The following is a 21,570-nucleotide window of genomic DNA, read 5'->3' on the forward strand; positions in this document are numbered from 1 at the left end:
GGTAGCTACGAGGACACTACAGGAGAAAACTAAGTGACTTGCAGGAAGGTTGTGCCAGTGGAAAAAGAAAGAAGTGGATGGTTCCAGAGAAGATTCGGAGGTAGAATGAGCAGAAGGAAGGGTCGGATGGGGTGAGAGACAGGTACCTTTCCAGTGCTCAGCTGGGTGAACGATGGCATCGCTAGCTGGGAACAGGGGAAGGGAAGAATGAAGATCATTTTCACTCTGGTTACGTCTAATTTCAGATGACACTGAACTTTCCAGCAGGCACTTGGGAGCTCAGGAGAGGGTATTGGGAGTCGTAGGCATATTGTTTGAAACCCACTGAAGCAGGTGAACATTGAGCAGATAGGAGAGAAGAAAAGAAGAGGCCCAGGGACAGGTATATGTCAGGTAGAGAAGAACAGGCTAAGCGAGAGCAGTGGCCAGAACTGAAGAGCAAGTGTTAGGGGAGATCGGGGAGAGAGCAGGACAGACCACCTGTGTTGAAGGCCAGGAGGATGTCTAGCATCTGTTGCGCTTGGCGCTGAGAGGTCGTTGGTCACCTTGGCCGGAGCAGTGTTGGGAGCCGAAAATAGATTGTGGTAGCCTATGGAGTAATCAGAAGGGAAGGAATCAGACTGTGCCTGTATGCTAAGTCGCCTCAGTTGGTCCAATCTGCGGCCCCATGGACTGTAGCCCATCAGGTTCCTCTCCATGGGATTCCCCAGGCAGGGATACTGGAGTGTGGGTTGCCATGCCCTCCTCCAGCGGATCTTCCCGACCCAGGGATTGAACCCCTTGTCTCATGTCTCCTGCGTTGGGAGATGGGTTCTCAGTAATAAATCTAAGCAGATTCCTAAAACTGTGTGAAAATTAACCACACTGGCTCCGTAGTGAATTGCTGAATCGAGCTTGCTTTTATGCATCAGCTTCTGAAGTGAGTAACAAATATTGTGAATGTTAGCCACTGTATCAGCTCTTAGCATTGATTTGCAGAGTCTCCCCAAATCACATAAACCCCCTCTGGTCCGGCCAGCTTTATTGTACTGCATTTGCCTTTACCCCAGTACTTTAAAGGGAGAAATACACAGGTTTGCTTAGTCAACAGATACTACACACCTACTCTGTGCCAGATTGTGTTCCGGACGCTGGAGGTCTCTGCCCTTATGAAGAGGTTGTTCATATTCTGTCTAAATATCCACAGATTAATAAGGTACCATCTCATCAAAGGTCAGAAAACAAGTGAAAAATTTTGCATGCTCATTTGAGTTTGAAGAAACAGTCCTTTTCTTGTCCAAGAATGTCTTGAATGTGTCTGCACTGTCATACATGCTGCAAAGTCGCTTCAGTCGTGTCCAACTCTGTGCGACCCCATAGACGGCAGCCCACCAGGCTGCGCCATCCCTGGGATTCTCCAGGCAAGAACACTGGAGTGGGTTGCCATTTCCTTCTCCAGTGCATGAAAGTGAAAAGTGAAAGTGAAATCGCTCGGTCATGCCCAACTCTTAGCAACCCCATGGACTATATAGCCTACCAGGCTTCTCCGTCCATGGGATTTTCCAGGCAAGAGTACTGGAGTGGGGTGCCATTGCCTTCTCCGACTGTCATACATAGAGAACATCTTAAGAGACAGTTCTTATTTAGAAACTAGTTGTTGGTGAATTAAAGAATTGAATTGAAATTGCCTTGCTGTAATTGTTCAGCTTCTTTTCCTAAGGTAAGAACTCTGGTGTGCACTATATACTTTCTTTCATTGCCTTTTTCTGATTATGTGAATAAGACAAGCACTTGAGGGCTTTGTGGATTCTTTAGTACAGTCTTAGAAGCACGCATTTCATTGAGGTTCTCATCTGGAAGGGCTCATATTTTAGGGAGCTGGACAAGGTGTCATTTCTTTTAGGCATGGGGCAGCCGGGTTACTGATGGAAGAATTTTCAGTTTATATGTGATTTTCCTAAATATAGTTATGTAAGTAGCTCTATGGTTAGTTTTTTGGGGTTTTTTTGTTTTTTTTTTTTTTAGTGAGTGGGGAGGATATCACGACTGAGGAATTTCAAAGAGTCTCAAGTTCTTATCAAATAACCAGAATAATTAGGGAATTTGCTGACCCAGGAAGTATTTACAAAACATTTTACAGACATTTTCACCACTTTCTTTGGCTTTAGGAAGCAGAAATGAGAGAGCACACAGATGAGAGAGATTGAGGTTTTAAATTGGTTGTGTTTTTTAACCCTTTGACAAAGTAACACAGTATACCACGCAGACTACCTAATATCACTCCTTGTCATCTAGTTACACTCTGTACCTATCATCTGTTTAAGTTTTTGCCTACCTTAATAAAGTTGTCTGTTACTAAAATCTTGTATAGTTAAATTTGGAGATAGTAAGAATCTGTAAATAACAAATGCGCTCACAGTAATTTTGTTTCAAGTCTACACGTAGATTTTGAAGCCGTCTTTCCTTGTAGAAGTTTCCCTTGACAGTGAGAATGTAACTGTCTTCATTCTACCCCAAATCTAATTTTTTTTGTTTAAAATGACTGTTGTTAGTGGGTATTATGCTTAGTGAAATAAGTCAGAGAGAGAAATACCATAGATTATTGCTTATATGAAGAATCTAAAAAATAAATGAATATAGCAAAACAGAAACAGGCTCACAGATACAGAGAGCAAACTAGTGGTTGCCAGTGGAGAGAAAGAAAGAGGTGGGCCAATTGGAGGTAGGAGATTAAGAGATACAGAGTACTATATGTAAAGTAAATAACCTACAAGGACGTTGTGTCCAGTTCAAGGAATAAAGTGAATATTTTATAATAACTGTAAATGGAATATGATCGATAAAAATTTGAATCATTATGCTGTATACCTGAAACTGATATAATAATGTAAAATCAACTCCACTTCAATAAAAAGAATTAAAAATTTAAAAATGACTTTGGTGACAGCACTTGATGTCTACCTGAAATAACCCTGATCTGGTGGGTGTTATCTTTAAAAATTACAATCACATTTACCCTTTACTCTTAATAGCCAAATTCCATGCAGATTTCATGTCTGTATATTTCAATGTTTATTTATTGCTACCAGGGTTATCGTGGTTCACTGGCTTATCAGCCTCCTGAATGTGTGATGAGTGGGTTACTTACTCTCTTATCTCTGGGGTAGGTTGAACTCTTTCATAATATTTGACAGAGAACCATTGCCTTCTCATTTATTGGCTTTGGAACCCAGGTCATACAGATATAATTACTAGGAAAGATGAGCCTCCTTACATTTCATTTACTCACTGAGTTGAAAAATCCCTGAAGGAATTACAGATTGTTCCCTATTAGGAAATAAATTGAGGCTTTATTCTTATTCTGTGGGAAGCTAGGAGAGTAAACAGGGAAGCCTGGGCTGGGACTGCCAGTGGGACTCCCGTTAGTCCCTGACCAAGCTGGGCTTTACATCCAGTGCATGACCCTAAAGTTGCTGAAAACTTGAAATGTAGCAAAAGGGCCATAAATTTGCTTTCTGCATTTTTTACTCACCTGAAGGTCTGATATTTAAGTAAGTTAGGATGAGGTAAGAGTTGCATTTCTAAAGTTAATACCTGCCCTTCTTTTTAAGTGATGTGTTTGGAAAACTTGTAGTTTGAGTTCTTAAGTAGAGTGCTGCTTTTCGGTGTCCAGTTTCAAGGACACTTAACATTTCACTAAACAAAGATTTAGAGTACCCTGCCCTCCACTGCAGTCACCACTGTTTTTAAATAATTTTAGATAATGACAGTTAAAAATACTTAAAATCATGTCAGGGAATCAGTCTCTGAAAGTCCTCCACATGATATAGATGAAATCTTGCAGGTTTTTGATTTGATATTTTAAAATGTGTATCAGAGTATACATAGTTAAAGGAAATCGAATAATACAGAGAGCTTTATGATGAAAAGCCGCCATCTCTAGCTCTTTCCTTCTGCCCCATCCCTCTTCTCTGGAAGCAAACTCTTTTTGTTGTGTTGCGTTTTCTGTTTTTTTTGAAATGTAATTGATTTACAGTATTATGTTTTTAGGTGTACAGCAAAGTGATTGAGTTATCAGATCAGATCAGTTGCTCAGTCGTGTCCGACTCTTTGCGACCCCATGAATCGCAGCACGCCAGGCCTCCCTGTCCATCACCAACTCCCGGAGTTCACTCAGACTCAACGTCCATCGAGTCAGTGATGCCATCCAGCCATCTCATCCTCTGTCATCCCCTTCTCCTCTTGCCCCCAAGCCCTCCCAGCATCAGAGTCTTTTCCAATGAGTCAACTCTTCGCATGAGGTGGCCAAAGTACTGGAGTTTCAGCTTTAGCATCATTCCTTCCAAAGAAATCCCAGGGCTGATCTCCTTCAGAATGGACTTGTTGGATCTCCTTGCAGTCCAAGGGACTCTCAAGAGTCTTCTCCAACACCACAGTTGAAAAGCATCAATTCTTCGGCGCTCAGCCTTCTTCACAGTCCAACTCTCACATCCATACATGACCACAGGAAAAACCATAGCCTTGACTAGATGAACCTTTGTTGGCAAAGTAAGGTCTCTGCTTTTGAATATGCTATCTAGGTTGGTCATAACTTTGCTTCCAAGGAGTAAGCGTCTTTTAATTTCATGGCTGCGGTCACCATCTGTAGTGATTTTGGAGCCCCCAAAAATAAAGTCTGACACTGTTTCCACTGTTTCCCCATCTATTCCCCATGAAATGATGGGACCGGATGCCATGATCTTCGTTTTCTGAATGTTGAGCTTTAAGCCAACTTTTTCACTCTCCACTTTCACTTTCATCAAGAGGCTTTTGAGTTCCTCTTCACTTTCTGCCATAAGGGTAGTGTCATCTGCATATCTGAGGTTATTGATATTTCTCCCGGCAATCTTGATTCCAGCTTGTGTTTCTTCCAGTCCAGAGTTTCTCATGATGTACTCTGCAGATAAGTTAAATAAGCAGGGTGACAGTATACAGCCTTGATGAACTCCTTTTCCTATTTGGAACCAGTCTGTTGTTCCGTGTCCAGTTCTAACTGTTGCTTCCTGACCACATGTATTTTTTTCAGATTATTTTCCATTATAGGTTATTATAAGATATTGAATATAATTCTCTATATTATATAATAAATCCTTGTTGCTTATCTATTTTATATATAGTAGCTTGTGTCTGTTAATCCTGTACTCCTAACTTATCCTTCCCTACACCCCTCCCTTTTCCCTTTTGTAACCGTAATTTGTTTTCTATGTCTGTGAGTCTGTTGCTGTTTTGTAAGTAGATTCATTTGTATAATTTTTTATATTCTACATATAAGTGATACCATGATGTTTGTCTTTGTCTTTCTGACTGACTGCATTTAGTATGATTATTTCTGGGTCCATCAGTGTTGCTGCAGATGGAAGTAAGTTCATTCCTTTTTATAGCTGAGTAATATTCCATGTCTTATCTTTATCCATTCTCCTGTTAATGGACACTTAGGTTGCTTCCACGTCTTGCCTGTTGTAAGTGTGCTGCTGTCAACCTTAAGGCACGTGTATCTTTTCGAATTAGACTTTCCATCTCAGAAGCAAACACTTCTGTGCTGTGCACAGACTCTCTAGTTGTAGCTTGCAGGCTCAGTAGTCGTGGCCTGTGGGGTCTTAGTTCCCCAACGAGGGATGGAACCCATGTCCCCAGCATTGCAAGGTGGATTCTTAACCATTGAACCACCAGGGAAATCCCAATATCCTTTACCTTTTGAAATATCTCAGTGATGTGTCTCACTGAAGGCGCTTGTATTCAGTCATTATTTCAAATAATCAGTAGGCCTTTTCATTTTGGGGCCTCATCTCCTTTCAGCTGTAGACATTTTTCTTACATTATCTCTTTCATTACTTTCCCCTCTTTATTATCTCTGCTCTCTTTCTGGAAGTCCATGCATTGATGCTCTAAATCTCTCTCTCTTTTTTTTCCCTCCTTTTTTTTCTCTCTATTCTGGGAAAAAGTTTATCACCTTTATTTTCCTATCCTTTTTATTTCTGCAGTTATGATTTTATTGAAGTATAGTTGATGTACAATATTATTTAAGTTATAGGTGTATAATATCGTGACCTACAATTTTTAAAGGTTATACTCCATTTATAGTTATTATAAAATATTATTTGCCTCATATTGTATAGTACATCATCGTGGCTTATTTTATGCCTAATAGTTTGTAACTCTTAATCTCGTACCCCTATATTGCCCTCCCGCCTTCCCTCCCCACTGGTAACCACTAGTTTATTCTCATGGCTGAGTAAGTATTCCATTCTATATATATACCAAGGAAAACCCTTGCAGGAGTTTTGACTGACGAAAAAAGTGGACAAAGGTGTTCTGAGGAAAGGCGATCCCAGAGAGATTCCTGGCTCAGAGTAGCATTTATTCTAGAGAATAAGAATAATGAAGACGAAAGGAGAGTTCAGTTGAGGGGCCAGTAGACAGAGGACAACCCCCACCCCAGCCTCTGCATCCAGACTTGCATATGGCACTGCAGCTGAGCAAAACACTAAACCCATACAGTGTCTCTCCCTCTTCTGTCTCTCTTTCACACATACATGCCACCTTCCCTTGTGGCTCAGACTGTGAAGCATCAGCCTGCAATGGGGGAGACCCAGGTTTGATCCTTGGGTCTGGAAGATCCCCTGGAGAAGGGCTGGCAGCCCACTCCAGTATTCTTGCCTGGAGAATTCCATGGACAGAGGAGCCTGTAGAGCTACAGCCCATGGGATTGCAAAGAGTGAGACGTAACTGAGCGACTAACACTTTCATTTTTACGCCACCTCGGAGGGTTTGCCTTGACAGAAACTGAAGAAATCATCTAGCAAGAGCAGCTTGTTTAGGTGTCAGTACCCTGAGTGCTGGTCTGGCACCTGTTTTTGTAAGGTCTGTGAACTGGGGATAGTTTGTATGTCCTTCAGAAGCTGGGGGGAGGGTGAAAGTGAAAGTGTTAGTCGCTCAGTTGTGTCTGACTCTTTGCAATCCCATGGACTGTAGTCCGCCAGGCTCCTCTGTCCGTGGGATTCTCCAGGCAAGAATACTGGAGTGGGTTGCCATGCCCTTCTCCAGGGGATCTTCCTGACCCAGGGATTGAACCCAGGTCTCCTACATTGCCAGCAGGTTTTTTCACCATCTGAGCCACCATGGAAGCTCTAGGGGAGAATGGATACATGTATGTGTATGGATGAGTCCCTTTGTGGTCCACCTGAAACTATCACAATGTTGTTCATCGGCTATACTCCAATATAAAACAAGTTAAAAACAAAATAAAATTTAAGAGGGTACAAATGGAAAAAAAGTTGGGAGGGAATCAAAAGAAGATTAATATTTCATGACGTGTCAAAATTACATGAAGTTCGTACATCAGGGTCCATACACCAAGCTATATTGGCCCATAGGTGCTCTTGTTTGCATTTTGGCTGTGGCCGCTTCAGCACAGGAGCAGTTGGCTTGTTCCTGAAGAGCCTGAGTGTGGTGGGCTCCAGGCTTTCAGTGCTGTTCCCTGTGTTTCGAATGGAGCTTACGCAGCTTACAACTCGGCTGCATTTAAGTGTCACATGAATTGACACATCACGTTATTTTAATCTTTAAGAAAATTACGAGGCTAAGCCTATCACATCATAACAAGGAAAATGGACTTCAGATGTGCTCTTGAGGCCAAGCAGAGTAGGGATTTTCTTGATAAGTAGCTGGCAGAACCTTGTGTTTATTACACAGAGACTCTAGAGTTGTATCCAAAGAATACAGCGTATGTTGACATCGCAGGACCATGCAGACATCACAATGTTCCCAATTCCTAGGGAAAAAAGTGATCACAAAACAACAGGTAGAGTATCTCATCACCGCAGAATTTATTGACATATTTTAAAAAGTAAAATGAGGCTACAACCAAAGTAAATCTGCAGGTAGCTTATTTATAAGCAAAGCAGGGAAAGCTGTTTATTAAAGGTGAGTTGATGAAATCACATTTGATGGCAGAAGTACAAGAAATGTGTCCTGAGAAAATTTGTTTCACACTGTTTTAGCCTTCAGCCAAAGACTGCTGCTGCCTGGGGCTTCAAGAGCAGTGTCGAGATCAACTAGACAACAAGGCAAATGATTCCCAGTTATCTTCTTGACTCTTGACACTGATCGCTTCTCAGTATTTATTAGAGCATCCAATGCCAAGTTTGAGACTAAAGATTTAGTCTTTGTGAATAGTCTGCGTAAAGCAACAGCAGGCCAAGGGTGTTTTCAGAGAACTTGAGAATTTAGTAGTTCCCTAAAACCTGAAGTGGAATCTGCTGTGATATGTAACAATTAATAGTGGTGGAGCAGAAAAAAAGCTTAGTTGGACAAATGTACAAAATTTCTGAAAATGCCAGATGTTTAAAGCTTATGGTTAGTAATTTTATTGTTGATTGGCAGGTACTTTGTGGAACATACTTAAATCTATCATGTTGTTGTTATTCAACTGTGAACTTCTTTTGCTCTCACAGATTTTTCACTTGTGTGAATTTTATAAGAAATAGACGCTGTGTATCCTGACTGTCCCTGCCTCTGCTGGCAGCAGTGCAGTTTTACTACAACTTCTGAACTCAGGACTGAGACTGAAATTTTTCTGAATAAGAACCACCACCCTCAGTCAGTCTTATTGAACACTGATTGGCTTTGAAAATTAGCTTGTGCTAATTTGATTCTGAACTGTCAAATCGATACTATTTAATATCTAATATTTTATATTCCAATCATGTGAAATGGAGCTTAAGTTCTAATGATAGCCTTTGAAAATTTAAGTTTACACTTAATACTGTTTTTTAATGAGTTCAACCAAAAGTGATAAACAAAACGGTACTTACATGAGAAACGTATTGTGGTATTTTGACAATTAATGTTTGAATATCGGGTAACGTCAGACTACCTTATACACTTCCCGGGTGATCAAAAGTTAAAACAGGATGTGAGATCTGCATTCCCAGACAAATTTGCTGTGGATATATTTTCTGAGGTCAAACTACAGTGCTAGTAGTTTCCTTTCCTACGTCACCTTCCTTTTACTGTGAATTTATGCTTCTTTAAAACAATTTTTTTTTCTCTTGCAATATTGGGTCTCCAGCAAAAAGAAGATGAACGCATCCTGGCATTTTGAGACTAGTAATAAAAGAATGATAAATCAGTGTGGATTTTTTTTAAATCATTTTGTACTGAGAACCATTTCGGTTTTGCTGCCAAGACTAAACCGTGTTCCCTAAAAACAGTCTTGTTCCTTCATTACCTCAGCGGTAGCCTCCGCGCAGGGGCTCTGCACACTCCTCAAGAACACAGTCTGGTCGTGAAGAGACGCACAGAGGAGTACAGGGCACATCAGAAGGGTAGCAAGGGAGATGTGTATGTGATCAGAAGGGTAGCAAGGGAGATGTGTACGTGTGCTGTGGGAGTAAAGAGGAGAGGGTGGCTATTCTCCCGGGGCAAGTAGATGAAGACATCACCAAAAAGACATCTGAGCTGGATCTTAGAAGTTGGAGCCAAAAGTTTACAAGGTGGAGGGTGGGCCTTGTAGGCAGAAGGCAGAGCGGGTGCTTGCACAGGCATGAACAGTGAGAGAGCACAGCATGTTGTTGCATGTGGCTGTACACGGAGGCTGGGGTGATGAAGGGCCAGAGTATGAAGGGGCCCGGCCTTGTGCCCTGAAAGTCTGGTTTAGGATGCAGATTTCTTGCAGTAGAGTTAGCTCATAAGTATATCAGATCCTGGCAAGTGATAAATCAACCTAGTTGTCATAAACCTTTTTCTACAGTTTCTTCTTCCTTTGGCTGCACCATGGGGCGTTTGGGATCTCCGTTTCCCCACCAGGGATTGAACCTGGGCCACAGCACTGAAAGCCCAAAATCCTAACCACTGGGCCTCCAAGGAACTCCCTCCATCTACATTTTTTTTTAATTTTTTAAACATTGAAATATGGTTGATTTACAATGCTGTGTTAGTTTCAGATGTAGCAGAGTGACTCAGCTCTACATCCATTTATGTGGGATCTTAGTTCCCCTACAAAGGACTGAACCCGCACCCCCGGCATTGGAAGCACAGAGTCTTAAATGCTGTACCACCAAGGAAGCCTCAATCTATATTCTTGTATTTCCTCTTAACTCAATGTATTTGCAGTTGAAAAGCCAAATTAGTAAATTGAAGAGACCGAAAACTCACTTAAGTTTGAGATTTTGAAGTTTTCATGGGAGAAAAAGACTTTTAAGAGGCATTGAAATGGTCTAAAATGACAAATCATACTTGATTTTGTCTTCACCAGCTGTCTTTGCAGATTGCCTACTCTGTTTTTCTGAAACTTTTGTCTTTGCTTTTTTAGTGGACTGAAGACTGCAGAAAATCAACCTATCCTCCTTCAGGGCCCACGTGAGTAAACATCAGACGAGCAGGATTCACACTGACCTTCCTGGAGATTTCTCTCCATGTTAAGTATGATCTCATAGAAGTAACGACACTGAATAAAACCTTAAGTCATGTCTTCTATCCTGAGATGATTTTGTTTCCCTCAGGTTTGTGTGGTATGCATTTGGCTAAGACTTTGAACAAATGTGAAAATACCCCATGATGAAATGTCCCATTTCGAGCCCATCAAAATCAGGGGAAGAAAAAAAGGATTAGCATTCTCCACTAAATTCTTCTATCTCCCCCTAAGTATTTTTCTCATGCTAACAAATGCAGAGGTCACCGGTGATTTTCTGTGATGCCTGAGTATAAACCACCCTATCATGCTGAAACAAGAGAGTGTGGGATCTCACGTGAAACATTCAAAAAAATAAAACCCTGCCCATGATAATCAAAACTATTGAGGCCAAAACAGGATTGGAAAACAGGAAGGGCCAATATCATGTTTAGTGTGTTGAATATTAATGTTTTTAGTTGAGGGTTTTGGCCTTTTCAAATCCTACGTGGCTAAATAGGGAAAGATCTAAGAATGGCTCACCACCCCAGGGGGTACAGAATGTGAAAAAGAAGGAAGAGGTGTCAGGAACGGTCACCGTTTCTCCCTGCTCTTCCCTTGCCCTGAAAGTAGCCTGCTACAGAGAAAGGAAGACAGAATGCATACAGCTTTAACAAAGAATTATTCTTCTTCATGACTACAGAAGTATAAATAGGACCCCAATACTGTGACTTGTAGGAACTAACACATCCCCTCTTAACCCACACCCACTATAGAAATCAGTCTGGATTTATGTCTGTATATTTAAGAGCCTGGTAACATTGTAGCACCCACCAGAGTGCACCATTTGCTTCTCTGGAGCAGGGCAGTAAAGGAGCAAATGCTGGCTATTTTTAGGCAGATTTAAGCTTATCAGTCACTGAATGGCACACCCGTAAGAGGCTCTTTCAGTTCAGTAACAGGTGCCAGAAGATAATGTTTCCGTGGCAACAGAGAATAGTAGCAGAGTTCATCCATCAGGATTTTAGCCCTGGCTCCACTGATCAGTAGTGGATGTTGCTACTATCCTCACAGTAGAAATGGCTATGTGTAAATTGAAGAGTAGGACTTCGGGGAATGAATATGATCGAACAGTGACTTGGCTTGGACTTAATAAGAAGAATGAGGAGAGAGAATGTGGGGGCTTCCCTGGTGGTCCAGTGGTAAGACTCTGTGCTTTCATGCAAGGGGTCTGGGTTTGATCCCTTGTTGGGGAATTAAGATCCCATATGCCATCAGTTCAGTTCAGTTTAGTCGCTCAGTCGTGTCCGACTCTTTGCGACCCCATGAATCGCAGCACGCCAGGCCTCCCTGTCCATCACCAACTCCCGGAGTTCACTCAGACTCAACGTCCATCGAGTCAGTGATGCCATCCAGCCGTCTCATCCTCTGTCATCCCCTTCTCCTCCTGCCCCTAATCCCTCCCAGCATCACAGTCTTTTCCAGTGAGTCAACTCTTCGCATGAGGTGGCCAAAGTACTGGAGTTTCAGCTTTAGCATCATTCCTTCCAAAGAAATCCCAGGGCTGATCTCCTTCAGAATGGACTTGTTGGATCTCCTTGCAGTCCAAGGGACTCTCAAGAGTCTTCTCCAACACCACAGTTGAAAAGCATCAATTCTTCGGTGCTCAGCCTTCTTCACGGTCCAACTCTCACATCCATACATGACCACCAGAAAAACAATAGTCTTGACTAGACGAACCTTTGTTGGCAAAGTAATGTCTCTGCTTTTCAATATGCTATCTAGGTTGGTCATAACTTTGCTTCCAAGGAGTAAGCGTCTTTTAATTTCATGGCTGCAGTCACCATCTGCAGTGATTTTGGAGCCCCCAAAAATAAAGTCTGACACTGTTTCCACTGTTTCCCCATTTATTTCCCATGAAGTGATGGGACCGGATGCCATGATCTTCGTTTTCTGAATGTTGAGCTTTAAGCCAACTTTTTCACTCTCCACTTTCATTTTCATCAAGAGGCTTTTTAGTTCCTACAGCATAGCAAAAAAAAAAAAAAAAACGGAGAAGAGAGGACGTATAGTAGGATGCCTGGAAAATCCCATGGACGGAGGAGCCTGGTGGGCTGACTTTCACTTTTCACTTTCGTGCATTGGAGAAGGAAATGGCAACCCACTCCAGTGTTCTTGCCTGGAGAATCCCGGGCATGTGGAGCCTGGTGGGCTGCCGTCTATGGGGCTGCACAGAGTCGGACATGACTGAAGGAACTTAGCAGCAGCAGCATAGTAGGAAGAGTAGCATGGCTGAGTCAGTAGTGAAGGTTCTTGAAGTCAGTGGTGGGAAGCTCATATATTATGTTGCCATTCTGGGGGCTTAAAAGTGACCTTACTGAAGCCAGCTCTAGAGTCAATGATTTGACAACAGTGTTGAGACTATCTAAGAGGGAATTCTGAGACTGGGAAACCAAATGGAGAAGTCCCCAGAGCCTAGACTAAATCTTCGTAGAGATTTAGGATGGAAAAAAAAGGTATATATTTTCTAGCAGTGATACTCAGGTTACATACAGCTATTGAGCCAAAATTGATTATTTTACCTATCACCATTATGCGTTAACCTTTCTATAATGCTGTAATTCCATTTTAGGGTTTCTAAAATGGCATTGAATAAATGACCCAGCACAGAAGTGCTGAGTGGAAAATGAGCTTTTTTGCAAATTTTGGTTTGAGTACCAACTTCTCTGTTGTTATTAAGAATATGTCTCTAACATACCTATAATGATGTAACTATCTAACCATCATGAGGAAACTGCTTTTAAACATTTGAAGATGATACACCTCTCATTGCAGTTACAGGGGTCCAGTTCCATGGTACACCATAAATCTCGATTTACCACCGTACAAAAGATGGCATGAATTGATGGTGGTCAAAGCACCAGCGGTAGGGTGTGATTCTTAAATCTTTTATTTCTGACTTGACTGAATATAATTGTATTTAAAAGAACACATCATGATACTTTGTACCACGTATTTTAAGAATCTGCTTTCCATGGTTCTCTGCCATTTATAATAAATGATAGTAGAGAAAAGAGGATGTCATTTTTCTGTAGCTTCTCGATTTTTACTAGCCTCTGCCTTTGTTTCTTTATCTCACATCATATATTATCATCTAAAGTTAATCGTGTATCATGTTAAAGATATGTCTTGTTTACATATGTTTTTAAATAGTACTCTCTTATTTAGCTACATATAGATAAGTCAAAAATCTATATCTTTTTTTTGTTACACCAAAATTAATCTTTTTTAACACTTAAAAAGCATTCAGTTTTTTTATTAATATATATATTCATTGCACACAGTTGAAATAAAACCTTCTGTAATTCATTGTGTGATTCTTGATTAAAATACAGATTATAGGCTTTCAGAAAATTTTTATTGGGGTATGGTATACATACAGTAAAGTGCACAGATCTTAGGTATACAGATCAGTGTGACATGATGACAATTATGATTACTGTGATTTACAAAACAGGGCTAATCATTTAGTAAACATGGATGTACATTAATTACAAGCCTTTTCTAAAATGGTCTTCAAATACTTTTCTATATGAAGATTAATGTTAAATGTCAATGCTTCCTTATGTCTCTAATCAATTTTTAAATTTATTTTTCAGCTGAAAGTTATAGTGAATTCCATGAAGAATATAGTAAATGCATTTGTGCCAAGTGGAAAAATTATACACTTAGTGGATCAAAAGTTGGTAAGAAATATTATTTCCTACAATAAATGTTAAAGACACACACAGCCAAATATACACACGTTTCGGCAAAGGCTCTATACTTATTTAAAGGCGTAATTTGACAGCCTTGTCTAAGGAACTTGGACAAATTTGCTTTTATTTCAGACTACTGTTAAAACCTCAGAGGGACTTAAAATTCTGGCCCTTGGTAATATTACAAGACATAAAATAGCGTGGTAAATTTCAGCAATTAGTTGCTTTTTAATGTATTTATAAAAGACATGGTTTGTGGATGAACATGGGGCAGCTAAGCCTGCAGGCCACAACTACTGCAACTACTACTCCATCTCCTGCTCCATCTGCTGCTCCGTCTGCTGCTCCAGCTGCTGCTCCAACTGCTACTCCATCTGCTACTCCAACTACTACTCCACCTCCTGTTCCGTCTGCTGCTCCATCTGCTGCTCCACCTGCTGCTCCAGCTACCGCTCCAACTGCTACTCCATCTACTACTCCAACTACTACTCTAGCCCTCGCACCTAGAGTCCATGCTGCACAACAAGAGAAGCCACTGCAAGGAGAAACCCTCGCACGGCACCTAGAGAGTAGCCCTGCTTGCCACAGCTAGAGAAAAGCCCGAGCGCAGCAAGGAAGACCCAGCAAAGCCAAAAATTAATTAATCAATTTTTAAAAACACAGGTTTTAACCCCTTAGGCAAAAAAAATAAGCTTTGATCACCTGTTGTGGCAACAATGGCTAGTACAGAGTATATGTAAAAGAACCAAATCTCAAAGCTACAGTTCAGGTTGAATGATTGTTAATGTATTTGTTTTTCAGCCTGGTCTGCTTGGCAACTTCCCTGGCCCTTTCGAGGAGGAAATGAAGGGGATTGCAGCTGTAACTGAAATCCCTTTAGGTAAAGTTCACTGCAGTTTTACAAAGTTTATTAAAGTACCCCCAATTTTTTATTGGGGTATGTTAATGCATACAGTGAAGTACATAGATCTTAGGAATACAGATCAATAGAATTTTTAAAATCCAGGAGTGTGTGTGTCTCAGTCATGTCCAACTGTAGCCTGCCAGGCTCCTCTGTCCCTGGCATTTTCCAGGTAAGAATACTGGAATGGGTTGCCATTTCCTACTCCAGGGGAGCTTCCTAACCCAGAGATCAAACCCACATCTCCTGCATTGGCAGGTAGACTCTTTACCACTGCACCACCCGGCACTCCCCATGCATACGTGCATTTAATCACAACTCAGAACAAGATACAGAAACAAATTACAGCAATCCAGCCTGCTCCATTCTGCACGATTCTGAACTTCTTGGTAACCACTATTTGGACTTCACCTTAGGTTAGTTTTGCCCCTTAAACGTCGTACAAATAGAGCCAAACAATATGAGCTGTTGTCTGGTTTCTTGCACATACCATTATAGGCAGTAGGCTATTGTACGACTAGGATATTTGTCATTTCCACATTTGAGTTATGAACATTCTTGTTCATGTTTTTTGATGGGCATGTACACGTATTTCTCTGGGATATGACCTGGGTTATAGGTTAGCTGAGTATTTAGTCTTGGAGTCTCTGCCAACCAGTTTTTCAAAGTGATTTTAACCATTGACAGTTAGCATAGTATTGATACAAGCCTTTTTTCCACTTGCTGATTCTCCATGTGATAGTGTCACTCTCTTTTATTTGGGCATTTTGTTGAGTGTGTTATATTCACTCTTATGGTTTAATTGGGGCTTTCCTGATAGCTCAGTTGGTAAAGAAAGTGAAAGTGAAAGTCGCTCAGTGTTTCCGACTCTTTTTGACCCCATGGACTATACAGTCCATGAAATTCTCTAGGCTGGAATACTGGAGTGGGTAGCTTTTCCCTTTTCCAGGGGATCTTCCCAACCCAGGGATCGAACTCAGGTCTCCTACGTTGCAGGTAGATTCTTTACCAGCTGAGCCATAGTTTCAGTAGGTAAAGAATCTGCCTGCAATGCAGGAGACCCCGGTTGGTTCAATTCCTGGGTTGGGAAGATCTGCTGGAGAAGAGATGGGCTATCCACTCCAGTATTCTTGGGCTTCCCTTGTGACTCAGCTGGTAAAGAATCTGCCTGCAATGCGCAAGACCTGGGTTTGATCCCTGGGTTGGGAAGATCCCCTGGAGAAGGGATAAGCTACCCATTCCAGTATTCTTGCCTGGAGAATTCCACAGACAGAGGAGTCTGGCGGGATCTAATCCATTGGGTCACAAAGAGTCAGACATGACTAAGCGACTAACATAAGTGATATTTGCCTACCCCCAAAACATAATTCTTACGTGTTTTCTTCTCTATGACTTTTGTTTACTTTTTACAGATAGGCCCATGGTGTATCTCGAATTAACATGCATATGGTATGGGTTAGGGATCAAAGTTCAAGTTCTTTCCAATTGACATTACTGTTGACTAAAAAGGCTATCCTTTCCTCAGTGAATTCCCACAGTGCCTTTGACAGAGGGAGAGACCCCTGCCCCACCAGCCATACAGGCTCACTCAGGTTATCTGCAGACACTTAACGTTTGCCCAAGCAAAAACTCACATGATGACGATAGTTACACATTTTCTTAAAAAAGAATTTTCCTGACAATGTCACGATTCTGCATATTGACCAGAAAATTTCCTTTTTTTTCTCATAGGAGAGATTATTTTATTCAATATTTTCTATGAATTTTTTACCATTTGTACTTCAATAATAACAGAAGACAAAGAAGGTAAATGAATGTGTGCTGGGGGAGGGTAGGTGGTGCAAAGCACAAAATAGAAGAAAAATCTTGAAATAAATGAAATCAGAACTTTTAAAATACAGACTTGCTATGCATTTATGTGCATGTTGCATAGGGTTTTATAGATCTTGATTTTTTTTTTTTTTGGAAAGTGAATTGAAAACTGTTCTTATTTTAAAATCACTGTAACAGCTATTAAAGTTTAATTTAGGCATGCAGACCTCTTGCACAAATTGTTTCAGGACTGAAAACATTCTTTCTTTCCCTCATAGGCTACTTATACCCCTATTTGTCATTTGATCTAAGTACTCACAGGGGCAGAACAGAGTTTCTCCCATCATTTTCGGGCCAGTGGATCCTGTGTAGACCAACTTCACTTTTCCATATTTTTCCTGACAAGTCCTTAGATTACAAGGCCCAGGGTGATGTACCCTGATTCACTGTTATTTTTTGACCTATACTCTGGGTACGGCTGTAGGTGACAATCCCTGAAGGGAAGTGTGTTGGTAAGTCACATTAGGTGAGGCCGAGATAGCTTTGTCTGAGGAGGACAGTGTCATGGTGAAACCATGGCCGCTGATCTTTCCCCATCTTCTAGTCTTACCTGGAGCCCTGTGCTCTCAGGTACCGAGGGGGAATCTGGCCAGTGTGACAGGGACAGCCTTTTCATCTTGTTAAGGCTTGTGATGTTAGGTGCTACTTAATTCTTACTGTTGAATTGAATAGTCAGGAATATTACTTAACCAAAATTAAGTGTCCAGCTTTCGTTTAGAACCAATCGTCCTGTCATAATTGCTGTTACACGTCTCTTCTGCTTGCTTTCAATTTAGGTCATCTACTACATGGGCGAAACTTGGATTTTGGAGTATTTCTTGGGTAAGTAAAAAAACAAAACAAAACAATGTGGTATGTCTCAGTCCCTAAGAAGAGCAGGTAGTATTACATTGATGACAAAGTTAAGTACCAAGTCATTCCCAGAATATGACCAGAAAGGAAGACCCTAGATTTTTTAGTTTTGAGACCAGATTAAGCATGCTCCTATTCAGTTGAGAGTACAAGAATAGCATTCTATTTCATGTGTCTTCTTTACCTTCCAGAAAAAAAAATATGACAGTGCTTTGTAATTGGAGACCTAAATATTATCTGGGATTTGCTATTTATAGGCTGTGTCATGTTAGGGGAGTTACTTAACTTCTCTGATCCTCAGTATTATCATGGAAAATGGAAGATAAAACTTACCTATATTGGAAAATCCTTATGAATATTGATCATTGGGGATTGGGTCGATAAAGCACCTGCTGTAATATCTGACCAGGCTTCCCAGGTGGCTCAGATAGTAAAGAATCAACCTGCAGTGTGGGAGACCTGGGTTTGATCCCTGGATTGGGAAGATCTGCTGGAAGAAGGCATAGCAACCCACTCCAGTATTCTTGCCTGGAGAATTCCCCTGGACAGAGGAGCCTGGCGGGCTACAGTCCATGGGGTCACAAAGAGTCAGATACGACTGCGCGACTAAGCACAGCACACAGCACAGCATAATACTTGACCATAGTCTTCATACTCATCCTTATTGTCACTGTTATTAAATGTCACTGAAATTTGTCTTTTGTAGGTGGAATATAAATAATGATACTTGGGTCATAACTGAGGAACTAAAACCTTTAACAGTGAATTTGGACTTCCAGAGGAACAATAAAACTCTCTTCAGGGCAACAACCTTTGCTGGCTACGTGGGCATGTTAACAGGATTCAAACCAGTAAGGAATCTGTTGTTACCAGATTTTACAGGTAGCTCTGTGTGAATGATGGAGTCTAAGAAAGTGAGAACCTGAAAAGAATATGAAGCCCCAGGTCGTCCCATTGTACTTCTTGTTACCTTTAGCTCATGAGGTAGAGAAGAGTAGGAGGAAGCGAAGATTTCTGAGCCTTTTTTGGACATAAAGCCCATGGTTGGGTCACTAGGGCTGAGTGTAAACCTTGGAATCTGGCCATGGCTCTGGCCCTCAGGCAAGTTAGTCATTAAGTCCTTGCACTTCAATTTCCTTGTTGGAAAAGTGTGGCCAATAACATCTATCTACTTATCTCACACACTAGATGTGAAACATGCTTTGAACTTCTAAAAAGTAGTATCATGCCTTGATTTTTTTTTTCTCTCCCCCCACACCCTGAAGTCCCCAGTCTAGGCCCTGATATAACAGTATACAAAAGAGCACAGTCTCTGGAGAAGGAAATGGCAACCCACTCCAGTATTCTTGCCTGGTAAATCCCATGGACAGAGGAGCCTGGTAGGCTACAGTCCATGAGGTCTAAAATAAAAAAAAAAAAGAAAAAAAAGAAAATAAATTAAAAAAAAAACAAAAGAGCACAGTGAGAGGGCTTAAACAGGATGGTGGAGGTTTCTGACCTCACGGCTTTGTTTTCTTTTCAGGGACTGTTTAGTGTTACGCTCAATGAACGCTTCAGTATAGATGGTGGTTTTATGGGTAAGTAGAGAGCTCTTAAATGAAATGGGAATTTCATAGCTGTTTTAAGAAGGCTAGGCTGTGGTTTCTGCTTAATAGTTTAATCTCTTCTAGGTCCTGTGACACTGTGTGTGTTTTATCTCTTCCAGGTGTCATGGAATGGATTTTGGGAAAGAAAGATGCCCAGTGGGTAGGGTTTATCATTAGATCAGTTCTAGAAAATAGCACAAGGTAATCTGTTTAGTTGCTTTATTATCAGATTTTTTATTTTTATATTTTTCCTTGAGGTATAATTGACATATTAGTATAAGAAGCATGCTACAAAATGTTTAGATATTTGTATATATGGCATAATGATCACAATAAGTCTAGTTAACATCTGTCACCACACAGTTACGATTTTTTTCCTTGTGATGAGAAATTTTTAGGTTTATTCTCTATGAAACTTTCAAATATGCGGTACAGTATTATTAACTGTAGTCACTGTGATGTACATGGCACCCTCAGGACTGATTTTATCCTGGAATTTTGTACCTTTTGATCCCCTTCACCCACCTCTCACCACCCTGCCCCACCTCTGTCAGCCACCAGGTTGTTCTCTATACCTGTGAATTTTAAAATGTTTTGTTGTAGATTCTACTTCTAAGTGTGATCACATGGTATTTGTCTTTATTTAATTTAGCAAAATGCTCTCAAGGCCCATCCATGTTGTCACAAATGGCAAGATTTCATTCTTTTTTATGGTTAAATAATATTCTATTGTATATATACCGCATTTTCTTTATCCATTCATCCTTCCTTAGGTTGTTTCCATAACTTGGCTTATGGTAAATAATGCTGCAGTTAATATGGGGGTGCGAATATCTTTTAGAGTTAGTGTTTTCATGTCCTCAGATCATTACTTAGAAGTGGGATTGCCGGGTTGTGTGGTAATTTTAGTTTTTTGAGGAACCTCCGTACTGGTGGTTCCGTAGTGACTGCACCAATTTACATTCCACCAAATGTCACAGGGTTCCCTTTTCTCCACGTCTTGGCCAACACTTATCTCTTGTCTTTTTGATAATAGCCAGTCTGACAGGTGTGAGATGATCCTTATCCTTGCTTTGGTTTGCATTTCCCACCTTCTCATGCACCTGTTAGCCACCTGTATCTCATCTTTGGAAAAATGTCTGTTCAGACCCTCTGTCCGTTTTTTAATCAGATTGTCTGTTTTTTGCTATTGAGTTGTGTCAGTTCTATATATACTTTGGATATTAAATCCTTATCGGATGTATGAGTTACAGATATTTTATCCAGTTCAGTAGGTTGCCTTTTCATTTTGTTGAAGGTTTTATCTGTTGTGTAGAAGTTTTTTAGTTTGACATTGTCCTACTTGTTTATTTTTGTCTTTGTTACCTTTGTCTGTGTGTCAGATCTAGAACTTATTGCCGTCGTGTCAAGGAGCGTTATTACCTGTTTTTCTTTTAAGAGTTTTATGATTTCAGGTCTTAACGTTTAAATCTTTAATGCATTTTTATTTTTGTGTATGGTGTGAGACAGTGGTTTGGTTTCATCCTTTTGCATGTAGCTGTCCAGTTTCCCATATACCATCTTTTGAAGAGATTGTTCTTCCCCAGTGTGTATTCCTGGTTCCTTTTTCATAAATTATGGGCTGTTTATTCTCTTTCACTGATCGTTTTTTTATGCCAGCAGCATGGTTTTGATTACTGTGGCTTTGTAATACAGTTTGAAATATAGATGTTCTTCTTTTTCAAGATTGCTTTGGCTATTCATGGCCTTTGTTATTCCATACAGATTTTATGATTGTTTGTTCTATTTCTGTGAAAAATGCCTTTAGAATTTAAGAGAGGTTGCAGTGAATCTGTGTAGATTTCTTTGGGGTAGTATGGACATTTTAACATTAATTCTTCCAATCCATGACCATGGAATATCTTTGGTTTTTTGCATCTTCTGCTTCTTTCATCAGTGTCTTATAGTTTTCAGTGTACAGGTTTTTCACGCATTGGTTAAATTTATTCCCGTGTATTTTATTCTTTTGGATGTGATTGCAAATGGGACGATTTTCTTAATTTCTCTTTCTGATCATGTTACTAGTGTATGGAACCACAACTGATTGTTGTATACTGATTTCATGTCCTGAAACTTTACTGAATTTATTATTCCTAAAAGTTTTTTTCGTGGAGAGTATTATAGTATTATATCATCTGCAAATAGTGACAATTT

The 21,570-nt window shown here is 40.5% G+C and overlaps 1 protein-coding gene across 2 annotated transcripts in view; it reads left to right on the plus strand.

Annotated features, from left to right (window-relative positions):
- The window catches only part of ASAH1 (N-acylsphingosine amidohydrolase 1), a 31,553-nt gene that overhangs the window by 5,259 nt on the left and 4,724 nt on the right, over positions 1-21,570 (plus strand). The window contains exons 2-10 of one of the 2 annotated variants that reach the window (XM_086380653.1): positions 10,331-10,377; positions 13,244-13,334; positions 14,068-14,154; positions 14,968-15,046; positions 16,799-16,873; positions 17,716-17,761; positions 18,498-18,642; positions 19,314-19,368; positions 19,497-19,578. In XM_086380653.1, the coding sequence (XP_086236779.1) occupies positions 10,331-10,377; positions 13,244-13,334; positions 14,068-14,154; positions 14,968-15,046; positions 16,799-16,873; positions 17,716-17,761; positions 18,498-18,642; positions 19,314-19,368; positions 19,497-19,578 (707 nt within the window). The remainder of the gene's footprint in view (positions 1-10,330; positions 10,378-13,243; positions 13,335-14,067; positions 14,155-14,967; positions 15,047-16,798; positions 16,874-17,715; positions 17,762-18,497; positions 18,643-19,313; positions 19,369-19,496; positions 19,579-21,570) is intronic. The other variant, XM_086380654.1, reaches the window with a different exon arrangement.

Source organism: Bos grunniens, chromosome 27 (genome assembly GCF_055505025.1).
Source record: "Bos grunniens cultivar Pamir isolate PY7600 chromosome 27, Bosgru_T2T1.0, whole genome shotgun sequence".
Classification (NCBI taxonomy): Eukaryota; Metazoa; Chordata; class Mammalia; order Artiodactyla; family Bovidae; genus Bos; species Bos grunniens.